Source organism: Globicephala melas, chromosome 11 (assembly GCF_963455315.2).
Source record: "Globicephala melas chromosome 11, mGloMel1.2, whole genome shotgun sequence".
Taxonomy (NCBI): Eukaryota; Metazoa; Chordata; class Mammalia; order Artiodactyla; family Delphinidae; genus Globicephala; species Globicephala melas.
In genome coordinates, this window is record NC_083324.2 from 4,958,398 (window position 1) to 4,976,592 (window position 18,195).

At 47.3% G+C, this 18,195-nt stretch overlaps 1 protein-coding gene across 5 annotated transcripts in view; it reads right to left on the minus strand.

Annotated features, from left to right (window-relative positions):
• Positions 1-18,195, minus strand: part of TSEN2 (tRNA splicing endonuclease subunit 2) — a 52,829-nt gene that overhangs the window by 6,883 nt on the left and 27,751 nt on the right. For 4 of the 5 annotated variants that reach the window (XM_030840911.2, XM_060308095.1, XM_030840905.2 and 1 more), the window contains 5 exons: positions 17,068-17,206; positions 10,953-10,989; positions 9,701-9,812; positions 8,566-8,655; positions 6,940-7,705 (listed from right to left, as the gene is read on the minus strand). In XM_030840911.2, the coding sequence (XP_030696771.1) occupies positions 7,646-7,705; positions 8,566-8,655; positions 9,701-9,812; positions 10,953-10,989; positions 17,068-17,206 (438 nt within the window). In that variant the 3' untranslated portion in view covers positions 6,940-7,645. Of the gene's footprint in view, positions 1-6,939; positions 7,706-8,565; positions 8,656-9,700; positions 9,813-10,952; positions 10,990-17,067; positions 17,207-18,195 lie in introns of those variants that run through there. The other variant, XR_009565862.2, reaches the window with a different exon arrangement.

Consider the following 18,195-nt stretch of genomic DNA (forward strand, 5'->3'; position numbering starts at 1 on the left):
TTTTTTTCACAGAGCAATGAGAACTCTTCCTATAAATTAAGTAGGGAACAAATTCACCTTTCACTGTGAATCCAGAAATTGGGGATTTGTAGGAAGAGACCCTTACAGTTTATGAAGTAATGACTGCCTTCACCTCATTGTTTTTATATAAAAAGCACATGGTAACCTTTTGACAATCAATAATAGTTAAAAAAAAAAAAAAAAGGAAAAAGGTCTCAGAATCTGAGCCGGGAACCATGCACTCCTCCTGGGTCAGCCTTTCTGTGTCTACACGCACAAACAGGACTGGCAATTCCTCAATCAACCTGTTTCCCTGGCCTGAGGTGGGGAGTTGGGGTGTTGGAGTTACCACAGCGAATCACCTCCTCTGCCCACTCTAGGTGCAGAATTCAGAAAGGACACGATGAAAGTCCGTCTTCTGTCTCTCATACCTTCAGGAGGAGGAAGGGGACGACTGAGATGAGTAACCACAAGGATTGTTAACAAGCACATTAGAATTTTTACACCCAGATAATCAGACTTTAAATAGCCAGTGATCAAAACATTTCAGGATTCCTCTTTGGAAACTGCTTCCAGAACTCTCTGTTTTTGACCAAACGTGATATACTATCCACCTAATCTTATTCCTCAGCGTGGGCACCGAATCATGTCTAATTTCCAAAAACCAAACCCATCTTCAAGGTAGCAATAGTTACTCAGTAATAAAGATATTCCGAAAACTTGCTACAGATTCTTCAAGCTTGTTTCCAAAGAGGCATTGGTCAGTGTTCCACACTAGCGACTTCAGGGGGAAAAATTGCAGGCAGCTCAACATTTGCATTTGTTAAGTTTTAGGACTGTTCTTTAAGAAATACAAAACTTCCTACCTAGAAAATGAGACCACCTTAAATGACCTGCCTGCTACTCTGTGTTCAAGAAATCATAAAGACCTCAGCGGGTAAAGATGAAAGGGGCGTGGGGTTTGGGGGATATTCCGATTTGCCCCATTCTCTTTAAGCTCTGTCTTAGGACTCTGCTTCCCTGGACCAGTTCTTTACCCTATTATTAGTAATCATAACAGCTGCAATTAACGCGTATTCATAAAAGACTCCACACCAGAGTAAACACTTCTTACTCTTCTCTTTTAATCTCTAAGACCATCCTGTGAGGTAGGTACTGACATCATGCCCATTTTACAGATGACAAGGGAAACGGACTTGCCCAAAGGCACCCAGTGGCAAAACCAGGGTTCAGACCAGGTTTGACTGCAAAGCCTGTGCAGTTACCTCCAGCACCTAGCGACCCGAAAGCGACCAGTGGCACGCAGGGTGTACGGCAACTGGGTCAGCAATTTGCCATCGTTAGAGAAGATAAGCATTCTGCTTTCATCAGCATTCAAATATGAACAGCAGATAAGAAACATGTCATAAAACAATTAAAATAAGAATTGTTGGGACTTCTCTGGTGACACAGTGGTTAACAATCTGCCTGCCAATGCAGGGGACATGGGTTCAAGCCCTGGTCCGGGAAGATCCCACATGCCACAGAGCAACGAAGCCCGTATGCCACAACTACTGAGCCTGCACTCTAGAGCCCGCAAGCCACAACTACTAAGTCTGCGTGCCAAAACTACTGAAGCCTGTGCGTGCCACAACTACTGAAGCCTGTGCGCCTAGAGCCTATGCTCTGCAGCAAGAGAAGCCACCACAATGAGAAGCCTGTGCACCGCAACAAAGAGTAGCCCCGGCTCGCCGCAACTAGGGAAAGACCGCGCGCAGCAATGAAGACCCAATGCAGTCAAAAAAAAAAAAAAAAATTGTTAATATTAGAAACGCTAATTTCATGCTTTCTCCAAGTGCTTGACCTTGATTTTCAAACAAAGCTTTAACAATCCCCACCCTCTATTTTCGGGGCTGCTCTACACCCTGGAGGTGCCTTTGGTAGCGGTCGGCCTCGTATTTCTTCTTTCACTTCAGCAGGCTACAAATGCCCTGCTCACAAAACCACAGTACCAGCCTACAGGTTTTACCCCAGTAAAGGAAATGCGGCATCAGAATACCACAGACAGATGGGCGACGTGGCTCAGCTCTGCAGAAGTGTGAGCTGAGAATCCTCAGCACTGGCACCAACTCCAACCCCAGATGAAATCTGAGGTCCACCTGGCAGCCCAAGTGCACTCCTTCACATCAGCGGTGAGCGCAGCCCTGGGCACACATCTGTCTCCGTCAGCGCTCCTGGGATGATGGACGGCTGGGCTCCCGTTCACAGCAAGGCCACAGAGTCACCGATCCGCAAGACTAAACTAACCCACACGAAGGCATTTTTCCAAAGCCTCCACAGCGTGCATGGATTACTCTTATAACCAGGAAAACCCAATAAACGATATTAAAAAAACAAGAAGCCACCCGCAATGGCTGCACCTCGCTCCCTTCGTGCAGGAAGTGCTTACCATGGTACCCCTCCCCCATCCCCAGAGCTGTCTTCACTACTTTACCTCGAACTTTTTCTGTCACCTCCTCCTCCACTGTGTTACCTACCAGGGCATAAAATAGGCTTTTTACTTCCTAGAGGAAATAATTATGTCAATGCTCACACTTCTGGTTCATCTGAAAGGGAAAAAAGCACACCTATAATGTGCCAGATTCTTTCACAGACCCATCTCATTTAGTCTGCGAAACAAACTCCGGAGCTAGTAATTATGCCCACTTCACAGGTGAGGAAACTGAGGTTCAGAGGGATTAAGCAATGTTCCCAAGGTCACCACTGTTTTCCTAGTGCAGACCTGGACTCTTGGACCCAGGTTTTTCTTTTTTTGTTTTATTTTGTGTTTTTTTTTGCGGTACGCGGGCCTCTCACTGTTGTGGCCTCTCCCGTTGCGGAGCACAGGCTCCGGACGCGCAGGCTCAGCGGCCATGGCTCACGGGCCCAGCCGCTCCGCGGCACGTGGGATCTTCCCGGACCGGGGCACGAACCCGCGTCCCCTGCATCGGCAGGCGGACTCTCAGCCACTGCGCCACCAGGGAAGCCCCAGACCCAGATTTTTCTGATTCCACCCTTTCTACTCTATCAGATGTTAGATGTGCCATCTAAACGTCAGGAAGAATATCTACCTTTGAAATACTGCTTCTGAAAATGGAAAGATTCCAAAAATTTTTAAATGCTAAAAAACTTTCACTTAAAAGAAATCATAGTGAATTACTTTGAAATAAAAAGTACTGCCTTAGTTTAACAACTTCACAAATTTGCTTTTCCATATCATGTATTCTTAACTGAGGCAACTGTATATTTCACAAAATGGTAAAAAGACTATAAATGTTCAGCTTATATATTAAAAACCAAAGATTTAAGATAAACTCATGGATTTAAATCTCTCTCAATTTTAGAAATGGGCCTCAGTTACAGTCTTATGGAAGTTAACATTCATGGGATAATTGAGTCTGTAATCAGTTTTTTTTTTTGCGTTACTGTACGCGGGGCTCTCACTGTTGTGGCTTTTCCTGTTGCGGAGCACAGGCTCCGGAAGCACAGGCTCAGTGGCCATGGCTCACGGGCCCAGCCGCTCCGCAGCATGTGGGATCTTCCCAGACCGGGGCACGAACTCGTGTCCCCTGCATCGGCAGGCGGACTCTCAACCACTGCGCCACCAGGGAAGTCCCTGTAATCAGGTTTTAAAAAATTCAATTCGGTTGGAAAAATCACAAGTGGGAGGTGGGTGATGGGGAGGAGAGACATTTAATTTCTTTTTAGCCTAAGTACTTTCCCCACAGGGGAACACTAAAAACCACATTCAAGTAAAGAGCAACTTTTTTTTTTTTTAAAGAAAATGAAAATGGTTTAATAAAGGTAAAATAATTAAGACAAAATAAAAACTTTAACAATAAGTAACAATGAACTTTCAGATCTGTATGCTATGCTCAAAAATGCTGGGAAACCTAACCAGGTCCAGCCTGGTAAACCTGCCTAAAACTATGTCCCATTCATGTTGGTTTAATCCCTGCCAAGTGTTACATATAAACGAATTATTTTATAGAATTGAATCTCTTTATGAGGGAATTTTAGAACAGTGAAGGCACAGATATCACCATTTTCCCTTATAGTTTGGGGCTGAGGTCAGAAGGCCAGCCTCCACAAAGGCGGGAGAATCAACCTACGGTAATCATCTGTGTAAGCAGCAGCTGTCACAGGCAGTGTGCACTGTGGCTGTAAGGACATGGTGCCTCCTCCTTCCCCCAGATGAACCCTCACAGCTGCAGAGCTGAAGGGTGTTACGGGCCAGGCTCTGTGCTTAAAGCACCCTGTAAGGACCAGCCCGCTGCATCCTCCAGCAACCCGCTGGGGGAACACTATTATTTTTTTGGCAGTGCCACGTGGCTTGCAGGATCTCGGTTCCCTGACAAGACGTTGAACCCAGGCCCACGGCAGTGCAAGTGCTGAGTCCTAACCACTGGACCGCCAGGGAATTCCCACTAACATTATATTATTATTTTTACTTTCTTTTATTGAGGTGAGAGTCATAAACAGTATCATCGGCCCATCTTAGAGATAAGAAAATCAGTGCTCATAAGGGCAAGTAAATCGTCCAAGGTCACAGAACCAGGAGAGGCAGAGCTGAGATCTCAATGTGTCCTTTCTAGAAGGCTCATTCCACTACACTGACTTCAATAAAATTCTCTCTGGGGAAACTACGAGCTAAGAACCACACTCTGCACCGACGTTCCTGACCTTGGATCCACAGAGGGTCCTCATGGAATCTGCGAACCCCTGACACTGTGTGCCAAGTGACATGGACCAGCACGTTCCTGGTGACAGGGGCCCCGGGCTATACCCCAACCTTGAGGTTGCCAGCACACTGCCACTGCCCCGCGTTGCCAGCACACCCCAGGCCCTGCCTGGAGTGGTGGGTGGCCTTTCCCCCCTAACCGCCACTGGATGAGCCCTAGCAGGGCTGTTCTGTTGACTCATATGATTTTTCTGGGCCGGTGTCACTTCAGCTGTGGTGATCTCACAGAGGTACCGAGGGCTCTTGGTTCAAGTCCCCCGCGTGGACATCCTGGCGGTGGCATACGGCGGCCACCTCTGAGCCTCCCTATTCCTCCTGTGGAGCGTCCCACTCCTTGAACTCAGAGGCTGCTACGGGCTAAACAAGAACACAAAGGTATCTGCCCCATCTCGACTCTCACTATCCAAACATTGGCTGTAATGGTTTGCAAAAAAACATTAGCCCATATTGGCTATCCAAGTGAAAAATGACGAACACGTAAGAGCCTGCAGCAAAACCCTCAAGTTCTGAGTGTCTGAACCGAACAGAGGCCGCAGCACACGCCGCTGTCTTAGCCGACTGCCGGGAACTTACGCTGTTTAGGTGTGTAGTGTGTTACCACTTCATTTTCCCCACTTTATTAGGTGAAACTGTCTCCTCTGGAAGTGGAGAAGTCCATGAAGAAAGCAGGTGAGTTTCAGACGCTGAGGAAATCCCCTGTTAGGAAAAAAAGCTGGAGCGACAGTCTATTGAGAAGGGTGATCATATAAAAGGTATAACCTCGGCCAAGTACGTGCGTCCCTTTCCTGTGTATGGTTTTTGCACTGGGTGGGTGACAAAGCACAACTTGTGAAATGTGTGGGTTCCACAAAGTCTCGCAGTCTTCTGGAGCACGGGAGCTATTTTTATCAAGCTAGTGAGATTCGTGTGTGGAGGATGCACAGCCAGTCAGCATGATGCCACTGAGCACATGCTGGTACAGATGGAGAGTTAGAAAGTGATGGGGAACGAGGATCTGGTGATGGACTTCGGTTTTAAAGCCAGCCTGGAAGGTCTGGGAGATTTATGTAAGCCTGACTGCAGCCGCATGGAAGGCTGCAGCAGCTCCCCCAGTGAACCCCTGAAATTCCCGAAGGTGGCTACTGCAGAGCAAATTTCCAATCTTGATGAACCTGAGCTTTTTTTTTTTTGAAAACAAAGCGCATGGCCTGCTACACGGTGTTCAAACCATACACATGACGCAGGAGAATCTTTCACACAAGGCTTCTTTGACGGAAGATGATGCTTCTAGGCATCCTTCTAGAGCTTTCAGTTACGGATAATAACTGTGGTCTTTCCGCTTTCACACACCTTTAATGTAGCCTTTATTCCAAGGAGTCACCACAACCTTCAAAGCATATCAGCTGATGATACAGTACCTGGAGAGCTGATAGGGTGACTGAACTTTGATGAAGGATTCATGGCAGAGTTTTTACCATAAAGGCATTCGATGCACTGATTAGGCTTGGAAAGGAGTGTCATCACAAATGATGAATGAAATAGGAAAGAAACGGCTCTTAAAATTTTTTGCTGACTTTCAACGTTTTGATAAAGTGGTGATTCAAAGCCAAGTCTTCTGCGGTGTAAGGAGCCTGGAGTAAGCAAGGCGGACGGTAAAAATGCTGACCAACTCTTCTCATCACTGATGAAGAGCAAGAAGGTTGCCACAGGCTCTTTCAAACGGATGGGCTTTACTGGTCTGAAACAGGGAAGGAAGGGGAGCTCCATCACCTGGACTCCAAATGTGTAAGACGCAGATCACGCCGACGAAACGGTCTGGCTGCCAGAGCGGTATCGCGAGGAGAAGAGAAGCAACCCCTTAAACACTCAACCTCAAGCAGAATTTTCAGTCATCAGGAGCTCTAAGCCCAAGGTCAAGGGAATGCAAACAGAGGCCCATTTTGGTGTTTTCATCCCACAGCTTCCCAAGATGGTTCTTAGCCATCCGCTTCTGGGGTACTTGGTGTCAAAGGAGAAGGCTGCCGGCCAGCGATGTGAATTTGGGCGCTGGGTGGATCTCAGACATTGTTCACCGTCCCCTCCACCCATCCCCCCCACCCCCCGCTGCCCCTCAGGCAACTCACTGTCATCTAAACAATTTAAAAAAGGGCTTCGTTTACTGTGTTTTACCAAATATTAATTGCATTCACTATATATCTCCATTCATTTTTTCACCACATATTTTTATTTTATAACGAGTTCAGCGAAGCAAGATACAATTCTTATCTAATCCTGCACAATACTGTTGTGTACTCTACACAACGTGCCCACCAATAGGTTCACTGAGATAAATAATGAGGTAATGTGTTTTAAAATGCTTCCTATGATACAGAAATCCTTGGTAGACAGTAAATGGAATTTCCCATGTTTGCGAAATTGGCTGAAGTTCCTGGAGAGCTGGAGACGTGTGGACAGAAGCCCCTCTTCCAGGACAGATTGGACGTGGGTAATGAGAGAGGCAGGTGCACAGTGGTGCCCTGAAAACTGCAGAGCCGCCTGGAGAGAAACTACCATTTCAGGTAAAATCAGAGAGTAACAGAAGTTGCCTGTTGCTGGGAGGGTCCTCTTGGGACTGGCCTAGTCCAGCCCCCACGCAGAAAGGACGAGGCCCTGAGGCGAGAGGCCCGGGGTCAGTGAGTGACCGATCCAAGGACAGAACCTGTAGTCCCCGCACAGGGCTCTTCTTCCCTGTGTAATTTCAACTTCTAACACACTAACACTTTCCGGTGCTGGGAGTGCCACGCTCTTTAAAATTTTTACATTAATGGGCAATTACAATAAAAGGACTCTTTACCTCGCCCTGAACTTGGCTTATACAGGAGACTCAGTAATATTTGCTGGTGAAATCAGAAACCTGAGGCTGAGTTGTTAAAGTTCGTCTTGATCGCTCCTCTCCCGTGAAGAAACCCAACGGCTTAGAATCACCTCCTGTAACCAATCGAAATACAAAGGCGACTGAATTGCAAAAACAGAAATGAACGAACGTGAACACGCTAGGCATACAGCATCGCAGAGACATTTTGTAGAGAGCTGTCTGTACAAGGATGATACCTGCTCCCCATTCCTTGTAACTAAACATTTGGAGAAATGTGAATGTAGCAAACAGACCTCATGTGGAAACATCTACAGTATCTACAGTAATCACCCCAAGATTTTAAGAGCTACCCCTGCTGTGGTCTCCTACCAGCACATTTCAGGAACAGGAGTGCTGGTGCGAACCCACCGTTCAACACAGTACCAGGTCTGTGACGGTGCCGGTGTGTCTGGGGCAGCACGGGGAAGGGAGACGTGGGTCTCGACTGGCATTTTATGAAGAGCTGAGCCAGTGGGTGTGAGCAGGATAAACAGGGGGACGAGGCGCTTGGGCCCTGGGGACCAACGGCTGGCCTGCTGCGGGATGGGCAACTGGATGGCGGGTCGGCAGTGCCGGCAGAGAAAATCCCGCCAGGAAGATGCGGGAGCCTCAGCCCAACACAGGCCCCCAGCAGCCAGACAAGATGTTCAAGGAGGTGGCGAGCCAACAGTGACCCTTGTCGTTTCAGGGGCCGAGACCCAGGAGAGGTCTGGGCTGCTCCCGGCAGGGGCGGAAACCAGAGGACATCACAGGACAAGGGGCCACAGGGCTAAGGGGGAGCGAGGCTGGGTTCAGAGGGGAAGGACCTGAGAGGGCTCTCATCGCCGAGGCGAGATGCTTTTCCCGTCCTGTCTCGGGACCACAGGTTCCAAGGGACGCAATACGCTGGGCAGAGCCTTTGTGACGACATGAATTTGTTTCCGAGTTCACCTACCTGAACTTTGATTTGTTTCATGCATTCTGGTGACTCCATTTCTTTGTCAGTCACGGTGGAGGGTTTAATCAAATAGCACAGCATAAATTCCTATTGAGACATGGAAAACAAACTCCGTATCCCACAAAACAAATCCAAATCTGGGCAGGAAACGCGGCCGCCTCCACCCCCTCTCAGTGTGTGCTACTCGAAGCTCACAAAGCATGTCCGTTTCCTCCCGGGAACGTAACCAGGCCCCACTCTGGACCAAAGACCTGCCGTTCAGTCATCGTTGACATGGCAGGAGAATGCAAACAGAGCACATATGCTGATTATAAACACAGCGTTTAAAATATTCAATACTGGAAACAGTTTAGACCCCTATTTCTCTAGGACACAGTGACTCGCACAGGATAAAGCCTAAGCAACGTAGCCTGCGCCCAGGCAGCCGCCATCTGGCCCTGCTGGCCCTTCCGGCCTCAACGCCCTGCACGCCTCCAGCAGCTGTGGGAAGGAGAACTCAGAGAGTTACTGAGTAACAGAGAACACACAAAACTTCCATTCTTCGTAGTCCTGGTATGAGACGAAATGTCCCTCCTAACTTGACGGCAGTGGGATATCGGAGAACACAGGTGGGGCAGTCACGTGGCTCTGGGTTTGAATCCCAGCTTTGCTCATGAGCTGTGTGTTCTTGGATTGGTCACCCAACGTCTCTGACTCTGATTCCTCACCCTTCGGATGAGGATAATAACAGGGTAGTGAGAAAAGACATAAGGTGTTTAGCGATAAATATTAATTCCCTTCCTCTCTCTCTTTGAGAGATCTGCTACCTATGAAAAAACAAACACGTCAGTGTTTTTTGAGTCGTCTGTGAATGAGTGGCAGTGGATTCTGAGCACGTGCTGGTTGGGCTGGCCCCCAGGAAGGAAGGCAATGCCCACTGACACCCATCCCCATGGGAAACCTCGGAGCTCCACCCCTGGAGCTGTGCACCAGCTGGTGGGGGGAAAAACGGAGAGGAGGACCAGCTTCCAGAGCTTCGTTCACACAAATGCTCTGCGGTCCCTACACGTGACTTTTATGCTTCTACCACAATTAAGACGAAAAATCCAACCATTTAAATGACACGTGAACCCCAAAGCTGATGCGGTGTTACCTTGGAGACACTGACTGAAACTCTGCTCAAGGCAGCCAGGGACCGCCAGCTGAGAGGTCTGCGAGGAGAGCCCTCAAAACGGTCATCCACCAGCTCGATGATGACAGAGTAACTGGAAAACAAGGCAAAGGGTGTTTAAAAAAAAAAACAAAACATGAAGTCAACCCATTTACAAAGAACAGTGCTTGGGACTTCCCTGGTGGTCCAGTGGTTAAGAATCCACCTTCCAACGCAGGGGACGTGGGTTCGATCCCTGGTCAGGGAACTAAGATCCCACATGCCGCGGGGCAAATAAGACCGTGTGCCGCAACTACTGACCATGCAGGCCACAACTAGAGAGCCCTGTGCCACAACTACAGAGCCCACGTGCTCTGGAGCCCAAGCACCACAACTAGAGAGAAGCCTGAGCCCCGCAACGAGGAGCCCACGCATCACAGCGGAGGATCCCGCGTGCCGCAACTAAGACTCGATGCAGCCAAAAATAAAATAAATAAATAAATATTAAAATAAAATAAAAATAACATTGTTTGTCCTACCAAGAACGAAAATACAGAAAATAAAACACACAGCATCTGATCCTGAATTCCCCTAGACTACTACTGGGAAAAGTATTAATGAAAAACTCACACTTTACATTACAAACTATAAGCCTGATTCAGCACTTACAGGAAAGGAACAGAAATATTTCTCCCAGCGTGAAACCCGTGAATTCACTCAACTGTTTAGATAATAATACTCACTGATATGAAGATGAATAATTACTATATAGCAGTAACTGCATAGATTAACTCAACGTTTAATGCTAAAACATAAATTATCCTGACCTATTTATTATTTTATAGATAGTGTAACAACTTCTACTTATAAGGGACAGACATATAGTATCTATTCCTATTAAACCAGGAGGAAATTGACTCTAATTATTTGTGTGCCTCTGAAAATTAAACTGGGGCTCAGAAATTTCCTCCTGTCACTTTAAGCCATGAACTTATTTACAAATCACTCCAATAAATCATGAGCTTGGGATGAACACACACATACTAACATGTACAAGATAGATAATCAACAAGGACCCACTGCATAGCACAGGGAACTCCACTCAATTATTCTGTGATAACCAAAATGAGAAAAGAAACTAAAAAAGAATGAATGTATGTGTATGTGTAACGGAATCACTTCGCTGTACAGCAGAAACACACACAACACTGTAAATCAACTATACTCCAAAAAGAAAAAAAAAATCACTCCAAACCTTGCGTGGTAAAATGGAGGGCCTTTGCGATACAACACTGCAAAGAGAAAGAAAGAAAACTGGTAACCGCTCGAAATCAAAGTCTCATTTCATACTTATATTTTCTTCTTCAAACACCCAGGGCTCTCTATGTGGGTAACCTGTAATACACCCTGTGGTCTGTTTTTAAAACCCAAACTGTTTTTTCCCCTGGAACAAAAATTAGCAAAGCAAATCTGGTGCCAAGACCCTAACACCCTCGTCCCACCTGCACCCCACAAATGAACTCCAAATCCAAGTATAAGCAATTTTTGTCCTGTCTCTTGTCTTACACTCTCCAGAGAGAGAGTGTGAAATCATGTCAAGCGTGTCAAGTTGGTATAATGAGGACCAACATTCAGTTATTCATTTCAAATCTTTTGACTCGTCATTCAGGGTCTGAGCTCCTCTGGCCGGTACCGGATAGGTGCTTGTGCTAAAGATGAATGAGACTCATGCCTACTTTTAGGAAATTCAAAGTCAAGTGGGGAAAAAGTCACATAAGCACACACGCCACTCGGAGACCCGCCTGCCCACCTCATTCAGTCTGTGGAGGTCAGAGTGGCTGGCCGGGGTCTGCCATGGACCGTGGAAGTGCAGGCGAGCCCTCGGGGGCGCACAGCCTGTGGCAGGCTGCGGAGATCACCAGATCTGTTTGCTCTCTCTCCAGGCACGTGAGAGACACTGTATCAGCCTCCCAAGCAGCAAGGAGTGGCTGTGTGTCCCGGGGCACTTCCTGATTGGCCCAGAAGACCCTCCCCGGCACCGAGCCTGTGCTTGTTCCTTTGTGAGGCCGAGTGAAGCTCGTGGGACCACAAGAAGAAGCCGGGCCCCCGCAGTCCCTGTGGGAGTTGGTCCACCTACCACTCAGACACTGGCTTTGGATTTCACATGAACAGAATTAACTTCTAGTGTTAATTAAGCCCATGAAATCTGGAATTTATATGTAACTACAGCCGCAGGAATTACCTTAACTAACAATTATATCCGTGAGCTTGTGCAAAAACCAAGGCAGAAAAGCTTTGTTTCCTTTGAGGAACCGGCAGAACTTTTCCTTTTGGGCATAAACCTGGTATTTAATCACGTTTCCCTTTAGCTCACGCACCACGAGGTCAGAACAAGTTTAGGGCCCAATGGTGATACAGTGACCCTTCACGTATATTTTCCATGGTCACCTTTCCTTCTTATGAACGTATTTCCTATTTCAATTGTATTTAAAGTATTTGGCAAGTCAGCTCAAATTCACTGTGTAAAGGCCCACATTTAAGTAAATATCTAAACACCTATTTCTCAGTTTCTGGGGATGTGGTGCAGTGGAAGGAGACCCTGTACTGGGATGAGACTGAATTCGGGGTTCTGTTTTGGCCTGATCTCTGCCACTCCTAATTGTGTGGCTTTAAACACATTATTAACTTCCCTGAGCCTCAGCCTCCAAAATCATAAAATGAAGACACGAGGGGAAATTAAAATCTTCTCTAGCCCTCATCTGCTATTAGCTATGATCAGTTACACATCCTTCACCTAAGATGCACCTGGAAAGTGACACAGCTTGAAAGCAGCTCCGACGCCCAACTCAGGCCATTCAGATGCCTGACTACGATGGAGGTGCAGCTTAGGGGTTAAAAGCATAAACATGGCATCAGTCAGACCCCAACTCAAGGCTCAGCAATGCCAAGACCATATGATGACACTTGTGTTTCAATCTGCCTATGGAAAATGGGGGTAATAATGCAGGTGGAGGTGCTCGAAGAGTTACCCATGATAATAGAGATTACAATGATAACAGTGTATTCAGAGGGGAAAATGAAATAGTTTTACCAAAATGCCTCCCAGGTAGAAAGATGAAAGCTTCAGAAGTCTAAGAAATAGTGGGTATTTAAACATAAAGTCTGAACGAAGAGGGAGAAGACAGGAAACGTGCTTTCTTACACTAACACCAGACGTGACGTGCGGAAGGAATGATAGAGTCAGAACACAGTGATCAGGGCGATAATCAATTTGGGCAACCACTGTAACTACTAGGGAACCAGATATTCAGTGTCACCCTACAAGTCACTTGTGAACTACAAAAGGAAAAGCGCAGACACCCGACAATGGCTGCCCTAGTTTAAAAATAAAAAAAAATTATTTTTATAACAATAAAACACAATAAAAAACGGCATCACCAGCAGTAGGACAACCTGACATCAGGCACCCCTGGACGTGCCCAGTGAGGACACACATCACCCGTGCTTGCAAAAAAACGGCAAGGCCGAATCTAACCACGAGGAAGTGATCAGACATACCTAGACTGTGGGACACCCTACGGGACTCTTCAAAAAAAGTCAACGTCACAGAAAACAAACAGGTGGAGGGACTCTTTTAGATTAAAAAAGACTGAAGAGACTGCAGTGGTTGAATGGTGGCCCCCAAAAGATATGTCCACGTCCCAATTCCTGGGACCTGTGAATGTGACCTTATTTGGAAAAAGGATCTTTGCAGAGATTGGAGGGATGCAGCCACAGCCAAGGAACAGCTGGCGCCACCAGAAGCTGGAAGCAGGAAGGAACGGAGGGAGCACGGCCCCGCCAAGGCCGTGGTTTCAGATTTCCGGCCTCTAGACCTTCTGCTGCTTTAGGTCCCCAGTTTGTGGTCATTTCTCATGGCCTCCCTAGGAAACTAAAAGTGGTAAATGCACTCAATGTGACAAATGAATCTTGAGTGGAGCCTGTCAAAAAAATCAAAAACCAAACAGCCACAAAAGACATTGTGGGGACAAGTGGGAAAATTGAAATATGGACTGGATATTTTTATGATATTATATTACCGAATAATTAATTAATATTAACGAATAATCAATAATGAATTGTTAATTATTCTGATTAATATTAACGAATAATTCTGATTTCTCTTAGGTATTATATGATGCCATGATTATGGAGAAGAATATTCTCAGGAGTTGCATGCAAAAACACTTATGATTTAATACGTATTATGTGTGCAAATGTGGAAAATATTAACAAAAACATTTAAAGTCTGATTAGAAGAATAAGCCAAGAGGGTGGCTTGGGAAAGAACTGAAGATGGGGATGGGAGGAAGGTGCAGCTCCCTGCTCTGTGAGGAGCATGGGGCCCCAGCGCCTCTCCCTTGGGGCAGAGCCAGCCACCAGCTCTGGGCCGATGCCACGACCAGCAATGGTTCTTCTCTGGACATCCCGTAACTCTGCTGGCTTCTAACGGCTCCCCTCCTTCTACCTGTTTTGCAACTCCTAATTTGCAGGGAGCTGGGGAATCACATGATCAAACTCAGTCCACGTGAACCCAAAATTGGAACGGGTGGGAATGCGTAAGACAAAAATAGAAGGCTGGAGTTGGTTTTCGGCTTTCTGGCTGGCAATGTTAGTCAGGTGTGGTGGGAAGTACACAGAGCTGGGACCCAAACAGCCCTAACCTCTGTACTTACCAGCTGTGGGACCCTCGGCAACTCCCCTGACCCTTCGAAACCTCAATTTCCTCAGCTACTGAAGGAGGTGAGCGCCACACGCCTCACGGAGCGTGAAGATGAAATAAGACAGGAGAAGAAAAGCACCAAGGCACCTGGCGCTTTTGGCACCTGGTCACCATACGAGCCGGCAGCAGCTTCTGGGGTGGGGGGGATGTACGGAAAGGCTCCCAAGTGATTTCTGGCCTGGTTTTCAGCACAGGGCAATCAAGGTCAACTGGCCCCGCAGCTGTGCCTCATTTGAGATCTTATCCCCTGTTCCAAGCGCTGCTCCTGGAATGAAATCTGATTGACAAGACTCAGTCAAGGGAAGGGTTTCCCTGATAAGATGTGAATTTCCTACCGGCCCTTTGTCATGAGTCATTACCTCTGTGAGCAGAAACCATTGTTAAGGGAGCACGTCCTGGGTGTAGCCTGTGTTCTAGGGTATGTGTGATCACATCACTCGCCTTCAAAATTAAAATGATGCTGTTAAGAGACCAGCAGCACCATGTAGCCGTGCCTGGAGAAGAGGTCAAGTTTAGGAAGCTGCTCTTTCGCATCCCAGGCTAGCGCAGCTCCTGAATTCTCCCTAAAGCAGGAGATGTGAAGACACCCTTCATGGCACTGCTGGGCTAGAAACCTGGTCTCACGCTAATCACACAAGCAGCTCCAAGGGCACGATACAGCCCTCCTGCGGCAAAGCCCTTGGGGGGTTGGGAAACAGCAGCTGACATATTTCTTTTCTTTTTAAAAGTCTGTCCATCTGTCTGTCCTTTCATCCAGCCTTATAAGGCAGTTTATTTTTCAATGCGGAAAGTTTTCTCTACCCACCATCCACAAATACGGCTTGAGTACTGAAAACACACGCAGTAAGGTATGCTTACAAGGCACTCAACAGAGGTCCCTTCCCCTGGCTACGTTTTGTTTTTATTTTCTATAAAGAAGATGCTGTCTTATAAAGATGTTGTTATCCATGTTACATGACGAGTGAACGGAAGCTCAGAGAGATGAACTGACCTCCCTGAGGTCACACAGGTAGTAAGACATGGAACCGGTGTGAGCCCGGAGAGCTCTTTCTGTTACCCCTACCTCCTCAGAGCGCATCACCGTGGCCTGGTCAACTGGAAAGTTCTGCTCAGGTTTCGCCCATTCGGTGAGCACACTGGCCTGCCAAGCGCTCACACGGAGCGGCTATTCTCACGGGGCAGGGAAAGGAGAGCAGGGCGGGGAGCCAGTGACGGCAGTGCAACGGCTACGTCACTTATTGAAACGCTGTGACCTGTGGGCCACGCAATCATCTGGAAACCTGGCAAACTAATCTCGAGCTGGTCCCGATCATTCTGTCCGCAGGGCTGGTCAGGTCAGCTTCCCTAACTACTCCCTCTGCTTCCATTCCCGTCCCTTGCCCCCCGCCCCCCGACCCCTGCCGTCTATTAGTAAGAAAGTACACAAAGGTCCCACTAAATCATGTTACTGAATATGTCACTCCTTTGCTCAAAATCTCCCAGGACTTCCAATAACCAGCATAACACCCCAAGTCTTTGCCCAGCCCCACGTGATCTTCCCCAGACATCACCTCACGTCACTCTCCCCCTCGGACCTCTAAGTTCTAGACGCACTGGCCTTGTGCTGCTCCTAAGTCCTGCCTCAGGGCCTTTGCACTGGCTGCTCCTTTGTGCCTTGGGTATTCTTCCCCAGACTGTCAAGTGACCTGTTCCCTCACTGTAGTCACGTTTCTGTTGTTGTTTGGGGCACATCTTTTCAGAGAGTCCCTTTCCTAACCACCCTAAGTTTCTTTTTTACTCTCTGTTCCTTTACTCTGCTTTATTTTTCTTAGTACCCTGAAATTACAGTACGTATTTATGTGTTTGCTTGTTTGTTCCTCACCCCTGCCCTGCCCCAGCACGTGAGCAGCTCCACCCAGGGAGCTTTGTCTGTCTTGTGCACCTCTGTGTTCCTGGCACCTAAGAAGATCTGGCTCACACAAGACCCTGAGCAATTATCTGGTGAATGAGGTGCTCAGCGGGTCCCGACTCCCTCCTATAAATAAAGATGAGGGAGGCAGTACTGTGTAGAAGTTCCCAAGGGCCTCGGCTCCAGCATTCAAAGCCCAGACTTATGAGTTACTGACCCTGGGAACTTTTAGGGGCAAATGACCCTTTCTCTCACAACTTCAGTCTCCCTATCAGAAAAACGAGGATGGTGAGCTCTGATCTTGTAGAACTGCTATTAGGATTAAACAAGGTCGTGCACGTCAAACGTCTCCTACAATGCTTGGCACACAATAAGGGCTCAATAAATGTCAGCTGTGATTATCACCACAGTTCTACAATGATTATTAATGGCATTGCACACAATCTGACAGGTGAGACTACCCCAGAAGATAAGGGACTGCCCTACATCACACACTAAAGAGAGGCGGGGGTAGGGACTGTGGACTCTCTTCTAAGATCTCAGAGTGGAAAAGAGGAAAACATACCCTCCACCCCGATCCAAACATGATTATCTAAGGCAGGAGGACATCCATCATCTCAGGAAAAAACAGCAACAGCACATATAACCGATTCGATTTTCACCCCAGGATCTGATGTGAACCCTGGTGTGCTCACACTTGCCAAGCCAAGAATCACTTACGCAAATCTGTTCCGTACTTCAGGCCCGGTTTGGGCACCCAGCCCTTGCTTCGGAAGTGATGGTACGCCATGTACGTAGTCCTGAACGTAGGCTGAACTACGCGGAAGGCGTTCCAGAGCTTCACAATCGTTAAAGGCTCCTACGGTTGTTGGGGGAAAACAAAGCATTATGACGTATGTATCCACCCATTATCCAGCCGGTGAATCAACAACATCTATACTAAGTGTGAGCAGAAGATAAACAAACACGGTGCCCATGACAAAGGGTTTAACCACAAGATCCAGACCCGCGCTATCCAGTGTGGCGGCAGCCAGCCACTCCTCTGAACTTAGATGTGTTGCCAGTGTTAAAAAAACACTGAATTTCAAAACTGAGAATGAAAAAAAGAATATAAATTATCCCAGCAATTTTAAATATGTTGGGTTAAATATACTATGTAAATAATGCAAATCAATTTCAGCTGACTTAAAAAAAAACCTTTTTAATGTGTCTACCAGAAAATTGAAAACTATGCATGTGGCTCCCATCTGAGGCTCCCATCATGTTTCTACTGGACAGCACTGCCCCAGAGGACCTGTGAGAGGCCCCCTTGAGACAGCAACCCTGCAGGCTGGTAACAGACAAGCGAAGCGGGGGAGGGCAGCGGAGGGGCTGCTGGTGGGAGAACAGTCCAGGCAGAGGAATGGGGGCGGGCCGGGCGTCCACCAAAGCCAGAGGGCGCACGTTGTAGCACGCACAGACCCTAATGGGCAGCTGCGGTTTGTCAGGCCATGTTCAGAAAAGCCAAAAATAATTCTGTAACATTTTTACAAAAACATGTTCCATTTAGTCTTTGAAACTAGAACATTTATTGCAAGGCACAAGTTAGTAATCCAACTGCTTCAAAGGGAATTTTGTTTCTAAGGTCGGACTTGAAGACGCTGAGAACGGTTCAGAGAACATTCTGATGTGCCAACACAAAAACACAACAGGAAAGACCAGGTAAGTTTGGAAGGTTTTCCGCTTCATTTCAGTGCTGACTAAAACGGCCAGTCCTTCAGTTAGTTGGTTTACGGATCGGTCACTCAATGAGACTTGCTCAGTTTGTCTCAGTCTGAGATTTTAACACCATAAGTATGAGCTAGAGTT